This window comes from Fringilla coelebs, assembly GCF_963513975.1.
Source record: "Fringilla coelebs genome assembly, chromosome: 38".
Taxonomy (NCBI): Eukaryota; Metazoa; Chordata; class Aves; order Passeriformes; family Fringillidae; genus Fringilla; species Fringilla coelebs.
Genome location: NC_140064.1, coordinates 774,036 through 789,362, shown reverse-complemented (window position 1 = coordinate 789,362; position 15,327 = coordinate 774,036). Strand labels below are relative to the sequence as shown.

The window sequence follows — 15,327 nt, the reverse complement described above, 5'->3', positions numbered from 1 at the left end:
CGGGGCCTCCGCGGTGAGGGGGGGGTGTGGACGGTCCCTCCCCCATCCCCCCCTCCCCATCATCCCCCGCAGGATCCACCCCATTTTGTGGGGGGGGGGGGGGGTGGTCTCTCCCAGAATCCTTTGTGGCCCGTTTTATTTGGGGGGGGAGGGGGTGTGACCCCGTTCCCATCGCTCCCCGCGGCCCCGGGGCCTGTCGGGATTCCCGGTGGGGGGGGAGGGGTCGGGGGGGGGTGGGGGGGGGGGGAATCTCGTGCGAGGGGCCCCCGAAAGCGGCTTAGGCACGCGCTGAGCCGCTTACGCTAATTATAGCGCGGGCCCTTTAAGAGCCGCGACGCCCCCCCCCCCACCTCCCCCCCCCACTATTTTACCCGGGAGTGGGGGGGGGGGGGCGCGTTAATCCGGGGGGCGGGTGGGGAGAGAGGGGGCGTGGTCACAGACCCCCCCCAGACCCCCCCCAATTTTCACACGAGGGCTCCCCCCCACCCCCCAGACCCCCCCAGGAGTCACAGGAGGGACCCCCACCCCCCAGACACCTCCAGGAGTGACAGGAGGGACCCCTGACCACCCCTAGAGCCCCCCAGCAACCCCCATGTGCCACAGGAGGGCTCCCCCCACCCCCCAGCCCCCCCCACGAGTCCCCTGAGTACCCCCCAAAACCCCCCCAGACCCCCAAAACTCCCCCCCACATGTGCCCCAACCCCCCCAGAACATCCCACCAGTCCCACCAGTCACCCCCCAACCCCCCCCAGAACATCCCACCAGTCTCACCAGTCACCCCCCAACCCCCCCAGAACATCCCACCAGTCCCACCAGTCTCCCCCCACCCCTCCCCAGGTGTCCCACCCCCCTCAGCCATGGACATCGGGGGTCTGGAGACCGTGGTGGCCAACTCGGCCTACGTGTCGGCCCGCGGCGGCCCCGGCGGCGGCGGCGGCGGCAAGGACCGGCGCTCCAAGGCGCGGCTCCGCCTGCCCCACATCTCCCAGTGCGAGGCCCTGCGCGCCCAACTGGGCGGCGGCGCCGGCACCCAGAACGGGGGTCCCGGGGCCCCCAACGGCGCCCCGCCCGGCCACACCCAAGATGGCGGCCAGGAGACGTCGTTCCGGTGGCAGTGCGTGGAGCAGCCCATCGGCAAGCTGCTGTTCCGGAGGTTTCTGGAAGGTTCGGCCGAGTTCGCGGCGGCCGGGGCGCTGTGGGCGGAGATCGAGGCCTTCGAGCAGTGCGAGGACGCCGAGAGGGAGGCGGCGGCCAAGAAGCTGCGGAGCCGGTTCTTCACGCCGGGAGGGTCCGAGCACTGCGGCTTCCTCAGCGCCGCCGCCACCCGCGCCACCCGCAGGTGAGGGGGGCGGGGCTGGGGGCCAATATGGCGGCCGTGAGGCTGGTATGGCTGACATGGCTCCAATATGGCCGCTGTGAAATCAACATGGCTGACAAGGCTCCAATATGGAGGCTGTGAGGTTGGTATGGCTGACACGGCTCCAATATGGCTGCTGTGAAATCAGCATGGCTGACACGGCTCCAATATGGCGGCCGTGAGGTTGGTACGGCTGACACGGCTCCAATATGGTGGCTGTGACATTAACATGGCTGACACAGCTCCAATATGGCAGACATAGTGCCAATATGGCGACCGTGAGGTTGGTATGGCTGACACAGCTCCAATATGGTGGCTGTGATATCAACATGGTCGACACTGCTCCAATATGGCAGACATGGTGCCAATATGGCGGCCATGAGGTTGGTATGGCTGACATTGCTCCAATATGGCAGCTGTGAAATCAACATGGCTGACACGGCTTCAATGTGGCAGCTGTGAAATCAGCATGGCTGACACGGCTCCAATATGGCGGCTGTGAAATCAACATGGCTGACAGGGCTCCAATATGGCGGCTGTGAAATCAACATGGCTGACACAGCTCCAATATGGCAGCTGTGAAATCAACATGGCTGACATGGCTCCAATATGGCGGCTGTGAGATTGGTATGGCTGACATTGCTCCAGTATGGCAGCTGTAGTGCCAATATGGCGGCCATGATGCCGTTGGCAGCCATGACACCCAGCAGCAGCCACGACACCCCAACCACGTCCATGATGATCTCGGCAGCCATGACACTCCAATGGCGGCCATGATGGTATTGGCAGCCATGATATGCTAATGGCGGCCATGACACCCCAACCATGGCCATGACACTCCAATGGCAGCCATGATGCTGTTGGCAGCCATGACATTCTAGTGGCAGCCATGACACCCCAACCACGTCCATGATGATCTCGGCAGCCATGACACCCCAACGGCGGCCATGTTGGTATTGGCAGCCATGACACCCCAATGGCGGCCATGACACCCCAACCACATCCATGACAACCCAACAGCCACCATGTTGGTATTGGCAGCCATGACACCCCAACGGCGGCCATGTTGGTATTGGCAGCCATGACACCCCAACCACGTCCATGACACGCCAATGGCGGCCATGTTGGTATTGGAGGCCATGACACCCCAACGGCCGCCATGTTGGTATTGGCAGCCATGACACCCCAACCACATCCATGACAACCCAACGGCGGCCATGTTGGTATTGGCCACCATGACACCCCAATGGCAGCCATGACACCCCAACCACATCCATGACACCCCAATGGCCGCCATGTTGGTATTGGCAGCCATGACACCCCAACGGCAGCCCTGACACCCCAATCATGTCCATGACACCCCAATGGCCGCCATGTTGATATTGGCAGCCATGATACCCCAACAGCGGCCATGTTGGTATTGGCAGCCATAACACCCCAACGGCAGCCATGTTGGTAGTGGCAGCCATGACACCCCAACCACGTCCATGACACCCCAACCACATCCATGACAACCCAACAGCCACCATGTTGGTATTGGCAGCCATGACACCCCCAACGGCCGCCATGTTGGTATTGGCAGCCATGACACCCCAACGGCGGCCATGTTGGTATTGGCAGCCATGACACCCCAACGGCGGCCATGTTGGTAGTGGCAGCCATGACACCCCAACCACGTCCATGACACGCCAATGGCGGCCATGTTGGTATTGGAGGCCATGACACCCCAACGGCCGCCATGTTGGTATTGGCTGCCATGACACCCCAACCACGTCCATGACAACCCAATGGCGGCCATGTTGGTATTGGCCACCATGACACCCCAACGGTGGCCATGACACCCCAACCACATCCATGACACCCCAATGGCAACCATGTTGGTATTGGCAGCCATGACACCCCAACGGCGGCCCTGACACCCCAATCATGTCCATGACACCCCAACGGCCGCCATGTTGATATTGGCAGCCATGATACCCCAACGGCAGCCATGTTGGTATTGGCAGCCATGACACCCAACAGCGGCCATGTTGGTATTGGCTGCCATGACACCCCAACGGCCGCTATGTTGGTATTGGCCGCCATGACACCCCAACGGCGGCCATGACACCCAACAGTGGCCATGATGGTATTGGCCACCATGACACCCCAATGGCAGCCATGTTGGTATTGGCAGCCATGACACCCCAACCACATCCATGACAACCCAATGGCAGCCATGACACCCCAATGGTGGCCATGTTGGTATTGGCAGCCATGACACCCCAATGGTGGCCATGACACCCAATGGCGGCCATGTTGGTATTGGAGGCCATGACACCCCAACGGCCGCCATGTTGGTATTGGCAGCCATGACACCCCAACCACGTCCATGACAACCCAATGGCCGCCATGTTGATATTGGCAGCCATGACACCCCAGCGGCGGCCATGTTGGTATTGGCAGCCATGACACCCCAATGGTGGCCATGACACCCAATGGCGGCCATGTTGGTATTGGCAGCCATGACACCCCAACAGCGGCCATGTTGGTATTGGCCGCCATGACACCCCAACGGCGGCCATGACACCCCTGACCCTCCCCGCTGCCCCCACAGGCTCGACGCTCCCGGGCGACGCCTTCGTGCCAGCGCGGCGGGAGCTGCTGGCGCACCTGGAGGCGGCGGCCTGGGGCCCGTACCGGGGCTCGCCCGAGTTCGGCCGCTTCGTGCAGTTCAAGTGGCTCGAGAGCCAGGCCGTCAACGCCGACGCCTTCGTGGAGTTCCGCGTGCTGGGCAAGGGCGGCTTCGGCGAGGTCTGCGCCTGCCAGCGCCGCGCCACCGGCAAGATGTACGCCAACAAACGCCTCAACAAGAAACGCCTCAAGAAGCGCAAGGGATACGAGGTGGGTGGCACCGGGGGTGGCACCAGGGGTGGCCCCAGGGGTGGCACCGGGGGTGGCAGCAAGGGTGGCACCAAAGGTGATCCCAATGGTGGCCCCAGGGGTGGCACCAAGGGTGGCAGCAGGGGTGGCACCAAGGGTGTCCCCAGTGGTGTCCCCAAGAGTGGTACCAGGGGTGGCACCAATGATGGACCCAAGGGTGGCACCAGTGGTGATCCCAAAGATGGACCCAAAGGTAGACCCAAGGGTGACCCCATGGGTGTCCCCAGGGGTGTCCCCAAGGGTGGCTCCAAGGGTGGCACCAGTGGTGGTCCCAAAGGTGGACCCAAGGGTGTCCCCAGGGGTGGACCCAAGGGTGACCCCAAAGGTGGCCCCAAGAGTGGCACTGATGGTGGTCCCAAAGGTGGCCCCAAGGGTGTCCCCAGTGGTGGCCTTTTGTCCCCTCTGCGCCCATGGGTGTCCCTCAGATGTTCCTCTGTCCTCAAATTCACCCCTCGGTCCTCCCACTGGTCCCTCTGACCCCACTCGGTCCCCTTGGATGTCCCTCTGTCCCCAAATCCAGCCCTTTGTCCCCAATTCTGTCCCTCTGTCTGTCCCCTCGGATGTCCCCTCAGTCCCTGTGTCTGTCCGTTGGCGTGTGCCACCTGTGTGACCCTGTCCCTGTCCCCACTCCATGGTGGTACCATCCCGTGTCCCCACTGTGTCCCCAAAAGTGTCCCCACATGTCCCCCGGGAGCACTGGTGGAGAAACAGATCCTGGCACGCATCCACAGCCACTTCATCCTGTCCCTGTCCCTGTCCCTGTCCCTGTCCCTGTCCCTGTCCCCACTCCATGTCCGTGGTGGTGCCATCCCATGTCCCAAACGTGTCCCCACGTGTCCCCACGTGTCCCCACCGTGTCCCTGCGTGTCCCCACGCGGCGCTGGTGGAGAAGCAGATCCTGGCACGCGTCCACAGCCGCTTCATCGTGTCCCTGTCCCTGTCCCTACTCCATGTCCATGGTGGTGCCATCCCGTGTCCCCACCGTGTCCCCACCGTGTCCCCCAGGAGCACTGGTGGAGAAGCAGATCATGGCACACGTCCACAGCCACTTCATCGTGTCCCTGTCCCTGTCCCTGTCCCCACTCCATGTCCATGGTGGTGCCATCCCGTGTCCCCACGTGTCCCCACCGTGTCCCCACCGTGTCCCCCAGGAGCACTGGTGGAGAAGCAGATCATGGCACGCGTCCACAGCCACTTCATCGTGTCCCTGTCCCTGTCCCCACTCCATGTCCATGGTGATGCCATCCTGTGTCCCAAACGTGTCCCCACCGTGTCCCCACCGTGTCCCCAGGCGGCGCTGGTGGAGAAGCGGATCCTGGCGCGCGTCCACAGCCGCTTCATCGTGTCCCTGGCCTGCGCCTTCCAGACCAAGACCGACCTCTGCCTCGTCATGACCATCATGAATGGCGGCGACCTGCGGTACGCGGCCGCGGTGGCCTCGGGGGACAGCGGGGTGGCCTCGGGGTGGCCTCGGGGTGGCTTTGGACTGGCCTTGGTGTGACCCCGGTGGGATCTCGGTGTGATGTCGGTGTGACCCTGACGTGGCCTTGGAGTGGCCTTGGCATGGTCTGGTGTGACCCTGGTGTGACCTTGGCATGGCTTTGGTGTCACCTTGGTGTGACCCTGGTGTGACCTTGGCATGGCTTTGGTGTCACCTTGGTGTGACCTTGGTGTGACCCTGGTGTGACCTTGGCATGGCTTTGGTGTCACCTTGGTGTGACCCTGGTGTGACCTTGGCATGGCTTTGGTGTGACCTTGGTGTGACCCTGGTGTGACCTTGGCATGGCTTTGGTGTCACCTTGGTGTGACCCTGGTGTCACCTTGGCACTGTGCTGGTGCCACACACATTGATGTGTCCCTGCCTTGTCCCCGCGGTGTCCCCAGGTACCACAATGCCCACAGTGTCCCCAGTGTCCCCAATGTCCCCAATGTCCCCAATGTCCCTGATGTCCCCACTGTCCCCAATGTCCCCACTGTCCCCAATGTCCCTGATGTCCCCAGGCACCACATCTACAAGATGGATGAGGAGGACTTGGGGTTCACAGAGCCGTGTGCACTGAGCGTGTCCCCATGGTGTCCCTGTGGTGTCCCTGTGGTGACTCTGTGATGTCTCTGGTGTGTCCCCATGGTGTCCCCAGTGTCCCCAATGTCCCCACTGTCCCCAGGTACCACATCTACAACATGGACGAGGAGAACCCAGGGTTCACAGAGCCGTGTGCGCTGAGCGTGTCCCCAATGTCCCCAATGTCCCCAATGTCCCCAATGTCCCCAATGTCCCCACTGACCCCAATGTCCCTGATGTCCCCAGGTACCACATCTACAACGTGGACGAGGAGAACCCGGGCTTCGCGGAGCCGCGCGCGGTTTTCTACACGGCGCAGATCCTGCTGGGGCTGGAGCACCTGCACCAGCACCGCATCGTCTACCGCGACCTCAAACCCGAGAACGTCCTGCTCGACGACGCTGGTGGGGACACGGGGACACTGGGGGGACATGGGGACACTGGGGGGATATGGGGGCATTGGGGATAATGGGGACATTGGGGACATTGGGGACATTGGGGATGTTGGGGGCATTGGGGATGTTGGGGGCATTGGGGACACTGGGGACGTTGGGGACATTGGGGACATTGGGGACACTGGGGACATTGGGGACATTGGGGACATCGGGGACATCGGGTCCTGCTGGGGCTGGAGCACCTCCACCAGCACCACATCGTCTACCGCGACCTCAAACCCGAGAACGTCCTGCTCGACGACGCCGGTGGGGACACGGGGACACTGGGAGACACGGAGACATTGGGGACATTGGGGCATTGGGGACATTTGGGACACTGGGGGCATTTGGGTCATTTGGGGACATTGGGGGCATTGGGGACATTGGGGACAGCAGGAGGGACATGGTGACATTGAGGACACTGGCAACATGGGGACATTTGGGGATTAGGGACATTGAGGACAGTGGGGACAGTGGGGACATTGGGACATTTGAGGATTAGGGACATTGGGGACATTGAGGACAGCAGGGGGGACATGGGGAAATTGGGGTCATTGGCAACATTGGGACATTGGGGACATTGGGGACATTGGGGACATTGGGGGATGTGGGAAATGAGGGAGACACGGGGACATTGGTGGTCACTGGTGGTCACCAATGGTCACTGGTGGTCATTAATGGTCACTGGTGGTCATTGATGGTCACTGATGGTCACTGGTGGTCATTGATGGTCACCAATGGTCACTGGTGGTCATTAATGGTCACTGGTGGTCACTGGTGGTCATTAATGGTCATTGGTGGTCATTGGTGGTCACTGGTGGTCATTAATGGTCATTGGTGGTCACTGGTGGTCATTGATGGTCACTGGTGGTCACTGGTGGTCATTGATGGTCATTGATGGTCATTGATGGTCATTGATGGTCACTGATGGTCACTGGTGGTCATTGGTGGTCATTGATGGTCACTGGTGGTCATTGATGGTCATTGGTGGTCACCAATGGTCACTGGTGGTCACTGGTGGTCATTGATGGTCATTGATGGTCATTGATGGTCACTGGTGGTCACTGGTGGTCACTGGTGGTCATTGATGGTCATTGGTGGTCACCAATGGTCACTGGTGGTCATCGATGGTCACTGGTGGTCATTGATGGTCACCAATGGTCACTAGTGGTCATCGATGGTCACTGGTGGTCATTGATGGTCACCAATGGTCACTGGTGGTCATTGATGGTCACTGGTGGTCACTGGTGGTCATTGATGGTCACTGGTGGTCACTGCTGGTCACTGGTGCCCAGGCCACGTCCGTCTGTCCGACATGGGCTTGGCCGTGGAGCTCAAGGATGGAGAGAGCAAAACGCGCGGCTACGCCGGGACCCCAGGTGGGGACAGGGGACCCTGGGGACACTGGGGGGACACTGGGGACACTGGGGACACTGGGAGGATGGGGGGACATTGGGGGGACATGGGGGGAACCTTGGGTATAATAAGGACATGGGAAGGCCCCCCCAGATACCTGGGTCCCCTCTGGTCACCTGTGTCTCTCCTGTGTCACCTGGGTCACCCCAATGTCACCTGTGTCCCCCTGAGTCACCTGACCCCAATCATCTGGGTACTCCCTGGAGATCCCACTGAGGTGTCCAATGTCCCCTGTCCCCCCTGTGTCCCCTGTCCCCTCAATGTCCCCTGTCCCCCTGTATCCCCTGTCCCTGCTGTGTCCTCTGTCCCCCCTGTGTCCCCTGTTCCCCTCCATGTCCCCTGTCCCCCCCGGTGTCCCCTGTCCCCTCAATGTCCCCTGTCCCCCCTCAGTGTCCCCTGTCCCCCCCAATGTCCCCTGTCCCCTCTGTGTCCCCTGTCCCCCCCGTGTCCCCTGTCCCCTCAATGTCCCCTGTCCCCCCGTGTCCCCTGTCCCCTCAATGTCCCCTGTCCCCTCCGTGTCCCCTGTTTCCCCATGTCCCCTGTCCCCCATGTGTCCCCTCAATGTCCCCTATCCCCCCGATATCCCCTGTCCCCCCCATGTCCCCTGTCCCCCCCCGTGTCCCCTGTCCCCCCCGTGTCCCCTGTCCCCTCAGTGTCCCCTGTCCCCTCAGTGTCCCCTCCGTGTCCCCGCAGGGTTCATGGCCCCCGAGCTGCTCAAGAACGAGGATTACGATTGGTCGGTCGATTACTTCACGCTGGGGGTGACGATCTACGAGATGCTGGAGGCCAAGGGCCCCTTCCGCCGGCGGGGGGAGAAGGTGACCCCCCCCCAGCGCCCCCCAGTGCCCCCCAGTGCCCCCCAGTGCCCCCCAGTACAGCCCAGTATAGCCCAGTACAGCCCAGTAACCACGGGAACCCCCAGGAACCCCCAGGAACTCCCCAAAATTCAGCTCAGGATTCCCAGAAACCTCCCAGAACCTTCAGGACCCCCAGAAACATCCAAGAACCCCTCCCCAGGCCTTTTAGAAACTCCAAAATTTCCAATAAACCCCCAAAGAACTCCCCAGTATCTTCAGAAACTTCCAAGAACCCCCCCAAAGTCCCTCAGAACCCCCCCAGGAACCTCCAAGAACCCCCCCAGGACCCCCAAGAACCCCCAAGGAGCCCCCACAGGTCCCTCAGAACCCCCAAGAACCCCCAAGGAGCCCCCCCAGGTCCCTCAGAATCCCCCAAAACCTCCCAAGAACCCCCCAAGAACCCCCAAGGAGTACCCCCAGGTCCCTCAGAACCCCCCAAGAACCCCCAAGAACCCCCCAAGAACCCCCAAGGAACCCCCCCAGGTCCCTCAGAACCCCCCAAAACCTCCAAGAACCCCCAAGAACCCCCAAGGAACCCCCCCAGGTCCCTCAGAACCCCCCAAAACCTCCGAGAACCCCCAAGGAACCCCCCCAGGTCCCTCAGAACCCCCCAAAACCTCCCAAGAACCCCCAAGGAGCACCCCCAGGTCCCTCAGAACCCCCCAAAACCTCCAAGGAGCCCCCCAGGACCCCCAAGAACCCCCCCAGGTCCCTCAGAACCCCCCAAAACCTCCTAAGAACCCCCAAGGAACCCCCCAAAATTCCTCAGAATCCCCCAAAACCTCCAAGAACCCCCAAGGAACCCCCCCCCGGTCCCTCAGAACCCCTCAAGAACCTCCAAGAACCCCTCAAAGTCCCTCAGAACCCCCCAAAACCTCCAAGAATCCACCCAGGTCCCTCAGAACCCCCCAAAACCTCCATGAACCTCCATGAACCCGGACCCCCAGGACCCCCCACCCCGTTTTTCCCCCCCCCAGGTGGAGAACAAGGAGGTGACGCGGCGCATCCTGAACGACCCCGTGACCTACTCGGACAAGTTCAGCGCGGCGGCGCGCGAGGCCTGCGAGGGGCTCCTGGCCAAGGACCCCCAGGCCCGCCTGGGCTTCCGCGACAACGGCTGCGCCCAGCTGAAGGCGCACCCCTTCTTCGGAGCCATCAACTGGGGGCGCCTCGAGGCCGGTAACGCCCGCCGGGGGGTCCAGGGGGGTCGGGGGGGCGGGAGAGGGGGGTTGCAGGGGGTGGGGGTGGGGGTCAGTCTTGGTAGGGCGTTGGGTGGTCAAGGGTTGGGGTCTGCAACTGGTTTTGGGGGGTCTGGAGGGTGTTGGGGTCTCCGTTGAGTGTTGGGTGGTCAAGAGTTGAGTCTCCATTGAGTGTTGGGGTCTCCATTGAGTGTTGGGGTCTCCCTTGGGTTTTGGGGTGTCCATTGAGTGTTGGGTGGTCAAGAGTTGAGTCTCCATTGAGTGTTGGGGTCTCCATTGGGTTTTGGGGTGTCCATTGAGTGTTGGGTGCTCAAGAGTTGAGTCTCCATTGGGTGTTGGGGTCTCCATTGGGTTTTGGGGTGTCCGGAGGGTGTTGGGTGGTCAAGAGTTGAGTCTCCGTTGGGTTTTGAGGTGTCCATTGAGTGTTGGGTGGTCAACAATTGAGTCTCCATTGAGTGTAGGGGTCTCCATTGGGTTTTGGGGTCTCCAGGGGGGTCGGGGGGGCGGGAGAGGGGGGCTGCAGGGGGTGGGGGTGGGGGTCAGTCTTGGTAGGGTGTTGGGTGGTCAAGGGTTGGGGTCTGCAATGGGTTTTGGGGGCTCTGGAGGGTGTTGGGGTCTCCGTTGAGCGTTGGGTGGTCAAGAGTTGAGTCTCCATTGAGTGTTGGGGTCTCTGTTGGGTTTCAGGGTCTCCATTGGGTTTTGGGGTCTCCATTGGGTTTTGGGGTGTCCATTGAGTGTTGGGTGGTCAAGAGTTGAGTCTCCATCGAGTGTTGGGGTCTCCATTGGGTTTTGGGGTCTCCATTGAGTGTTGGGTGGTCAAGGATTGGGGTTTCCATTGGGTTTTGGGGTGTCCGGAGGGTGTTGGGGTCTCCATTGAGTGTTGGTCAAGGATTGGGGTCTCCGTTGGGTTTTGGGGTGTCCAGAGGGTGTTGGGTGGTCACGAGTTGAGTCTCCATTGAGTGTTGGGGTCTCCATTGAGTGTTGGGGTCTCCATTGGGTTTTGGGGTGTCCATTGAGCGTTGGGTGGTCAAGAGTTGAGTCTCCATTGAGTGTTGGGGTCTCCATTGGGTTTTGGGGTCTTCATTGGGTTTTGGGGTCTCCATTGAGCGTTGGGTGGTCAAGAGTTGAGTCTCCATTGAGTGTTGGGGTCTCCACTGAGTGTTCGGTGGTCAAGAGTTGGGGTCTCCAGTGGGTTTTGGGGTCTGCAATGGGCGGTGGGTGGTCAAGGGTTCTTGAGTGTTGGGTGGTCAACAATTGAGTCTCCATTGAGTGTAGGGGCCTCCATTGGGTTTTGGGGTCTCCAGGGGGGTCGGGGGGGCGGGAGAGGGGGGCTGCAGGGGGTGGGGGTCGGGGTCAGTCTTGGTGGGGCGTTGGGTGGTCAAGAGTTGGGGTCTGCAACTGGTTTTGGGGGGTCTGGAGGGTGTTGGGGTCTCCATTGAGTGTTGGGTGGTCAAGAGTTGAGTCTCCATTGAGTGTTGGGGTCTCCGTTGGGTTTCGGGGTCTCCATTGGGTTTTGGGGTCTCCATTGGGTTTTGAGGTCTCCATTGAGTGTTGGGTGGTCAAGAGTTGAGTCTCCATCGAGTGTTGGGGTCTCCATTGGGTTTTGGGGTCTCCATTGAGTGTTGGGTGGTCAAGGATTGGGGTTTCCATTGGGTTTTGGGGTGTCCGGAGGGTGTTGGGGTCTCCATTGAGTGTAGGTCAAGGATTGGGGTCTCCATTGGGTTTTGGGGTGTCCGGAGGGTGTTGGGTGGTCAAGAGTTGAGTCTCCATTGAGTGTTGGGGTCTCCACTGAGTGTTCGGTGGTCAAGAGTTGGGGTCTCCAGTGGGTTTCGGGGTCTGCAATGGGCGGTGGGTGGTCAAGGGTTGGGGTCTCCATTGAGTGTTGGGTGGTCAAGAGTTGAGTCTCCATTGAGTGTAGGGGTCTCCATTGGGTTTTGGGGTCTCCAGGGGGGTCGGGGGGGCGGGAGAGGGGGGCTGCAGGGGGTGGGGGTGGGGGTCAGTCTTGGTAGGGTGTTGGGTGGTCAAGGGTTGGGGTCTGCAATGGGTTTTGGGGGCTCTGGAGGGTGTTGGGGTCTCCGTTGAGCGTTGGGTGGTCAAGAGTTGAGTCTCCATTGAGTGTTGGGGTCTCCGTTGGGTTTCGGGGTCTCCATTGGGTTTTGGGGTCTCCATTGGGTTTTGGGGTGTCCATTGAGTGTTGGGTGGTCAAGAGTTGAGTCTCCATCGAGTGTTGGGGTCTCCATTGGGTTTTGGGGTCTCCATTGAGTGTTGGGTGGTCAAGGATTGGGGTTTCCATTGGGTTTTGGGGTGTCCGGAGGGTGTTGGGGTCTCCATTGAGTGTTGGTCAAGGATTGGGGTCTCCGTTGGGTTTTGGGGTGTCCAGAGGGTGTTGGGTGGTCAAGAGTTGAGTCTCCATTGAGTGTTGGGGTCTCCATTGAGTGTTGGGGTCTCCATTGGGTTTTGGGGTGTCCATTGAGCGTTGGGTGGTCAAGAGTTGAGTCTCCATTGAGTGTTGGGGTCTCCATTGGGTTTTGGGGTCTTCATTGGGTTTTGGGGTCTCCATTGAGCGTTGGGTGGTCAAGAGTTGAGTCTCCATTGAGTGTTGGGGTCTCCACTGAGTGTTCGGTGGTCAAGAGTTGGGGTCTCCAGTGGGTTTTGGGGTCTGCAATGGGCGGTGGGTGGTCAAGGGTTGGGGTCTCCATTGAGTGTTGGGTGGTCAAGAGTTGAGTCTCCATTGAGTGTAGGGGTCTCCATTGGGTTTTGGGGTGTCCATTGAGTGTTGGGTGGTCAAGAATTGAGTCTCCATTGAGTGTAGGGGTCTCCATTGGGTTTTGGGGTCTCCAGGGGGGTCAGGGGGGCGGGAGAGGGGGGCTGCAGGGGGTGGGGGTCAGGGTCAGTCTTGGTAGGGCGTTGGGTGGTCAAGGGTTGGGGTCTCCATTGGGTTTTGGGGTCTCCATTGGGTTTTGGGGTCCCCATTGGGTTTTGGGGTCTCCATTGGGTTTTGGGGTCCCCATTGGGTTTTGGGGTCTCCAATGAATGTTGGAGGTCCATCCATGGGGTTTCCTCTGAGGGTTGGGAGTTCTGGGATGAATTTTGGGGAGTTCCTGGTGGTTCTGGGGCGGTTTTTGGACATTCTCAGATGTTTTTTGGGGTTCCCGTGGTTACTGGCCCATACTGGGCTGTACTGGGCAGCACTGGGAAGTTTCAGGGAGCCCTGGGATGAACTCTGGGGAGTTCCTGGTGATTCTGGGGAGGTTTTTGGAAGTTCTCAGATGTTTTTTGGGGTTCCGGGGGGTTCCCGTGGTTACTGGCCCATACTGGGGCTATCAAGTGTGACGACCCCAAGAATACGGGGTGTCCTCACCCCCCCCCCAAGGGTTGGTGCCCCCCCTGTTCGTGCCGGACCCCCGGCGGGGGTACGCCAAGGACCTGGGGGCTACTGGGGGGCTACTGGGGGGCTACTGGGGAGGTCCAGGGGGTACCTGAGAGGTTCCCTGAGATATTGGGGGGCTACTGGGGGACTACTGGGGGGCTACTGGGGAGGGGGCCTAGAACTGATCTGAGGCTTTGGGTGTTTCCAGAAGTTCTGGACGCTCCTTGGGGGGGCTCCCAAAGTTACCTGAGAGGTTGGGGGGCCATCAATGGGTTCCAGGACCCCTCTGTGCCGACCCCAAGAATAACGGGGTGTCCCCCCCACCTCAAGGGCTGGTGCCCCCCCCGTTCGTGCCGGACCCCCGGCGGGTGTACGCCAAGGACCTGGGGGGCTACTGGGGGGGTACTGGGGAGGTCCAGGGGGTACCTGAGAGGTTCCCTGAGATATTGGGGGGCTACTGGGGGACTACTGGGGGGCTACTGGGGAGGGGGCCTAGAACTGATCTGAGGCTTTGGGTGTTTCCAGAAGTTCTGGACGCTCCTTGGGGGGGCTCCCAAAGTTACCTGAGAGGTTGGGGGGCCATCAATGGGTTCCAGGACCTCTCTGTGCCGACCCCAAGAATAACGGGGTGTCCTCCCTTCCCTCCCCCCCCCCAAGGGTTGGTGCCCCCCCCGTTCGTGCCCGACCCCCGGCGGGTGTACGCCAAGGACCTGGGGGCTACTGGGGGGCTACTGGGGGGCTACTGGGGGGGTACTGGGGAGGTCCAGGGGGTACCTGAGAGGCTCCCTGAGATATTGGGGGGCTACTGGGGAGGGGGCCTAGAACTGATCTGAGGCTTTGGGTGTTTCCAGAAGTTACCTGAGATGTTCTGGGCGCTCCTTGCGTGGGGGTCCCAAAGTTACCTGAGATGTTGGGGTGCCGCCAATGGGTTCCAGGACCTCCCTGTGCGGACCCCAAGAATACGGGGTGTCCTCCCCACCCCAAGGGTTGGTGCCCCCGCCGTTCGTGCCGGACCCCCGGCGGGTGTACGCCAAGGACCTGGGGGATGTGGGGGCTACTGGGGGGCTACTGGGGGGCTACTGGGGGGCTACTGGGGAGGTCCAGGGGGTACCTGAGAGGCTCCCTGAGATATTGGGGGGCTACTGGGGAGGGGGCCTAGAACTGATCTGAGGCTTTGGGTGTTTCCAGAAGTTCAGGGCGCTCCTTGGGGGGGCTCCCAAAGTTACCTGAGAGGTTGGGGGCCATCAATGGGTTCCGACCCCAAGAATAACGGGGTGTCCTCCCCACCCCCCAAGGGCTGGTGCCCCCCCCGTTCGTGCCGGACCCCCGGCGGGTGTACGCCAAGGACCTGGGGGACGTGGGCGCCTTCTCCACGGTGAAGGGCGTGGAGCTGGATGCGGGGGACGCGGCGCTGTGCGACGCCTTCGCCTCGGGCACCGTGCCCATCCCCTGGCAGGAGGAGCTGATCGAGACCGGCGTCTTCGAGGAGCTCAACGTCTGGGGGGCGCCGGGGACGCTGCCCCCCGACCTGGACCCCAGCGCCGCGGGGGGGGCCGGGGGCGGCAAGTCCTCCACCTGCCGGCTGCTGTGAGGGGGGGGGACCCCGAAATTGGGGGGGGGTCTCCGTGTGATGGGAGGGGGGCACCCCGAAATTGGGGGGGCTCCATGTGATGTGAGGGGGACCCCGAAATTGGGGGGGGTCTCCATGTG

At 61.4% G+C, this 15,327-nt stretch overlaps 1 protein-coding gene across 1 annotated transcript; it reads left to right on the top strand.

The window, feature by feature from the left end:
- Positions 1 to 857: 857 nt before the first annotated feature.
- On the top strand, positions 858 to 15,208 carry GRK1 (G protein-coupled receptor kinase 1; the record flags this gene model as incomplete). Its single annotated transcript, XM_084224443.1, is given in 9 exon segments — positions 858 to 1,325; positions 1,327 to 1,339; positions 3,954 to 4,240; positions 5,571 to 5,698; positions 6,588 to 6,745; positions 8,071 to 8,154; positions 8,885 to 9,009; positions 10,026 to 10,227; positions 14,913 to 15,208. Coding segments are annotated over 9 exon segments (1,761 nt in total).
- Positions 15,209 to 15,327: the final 119 nt, after the last annotated feature.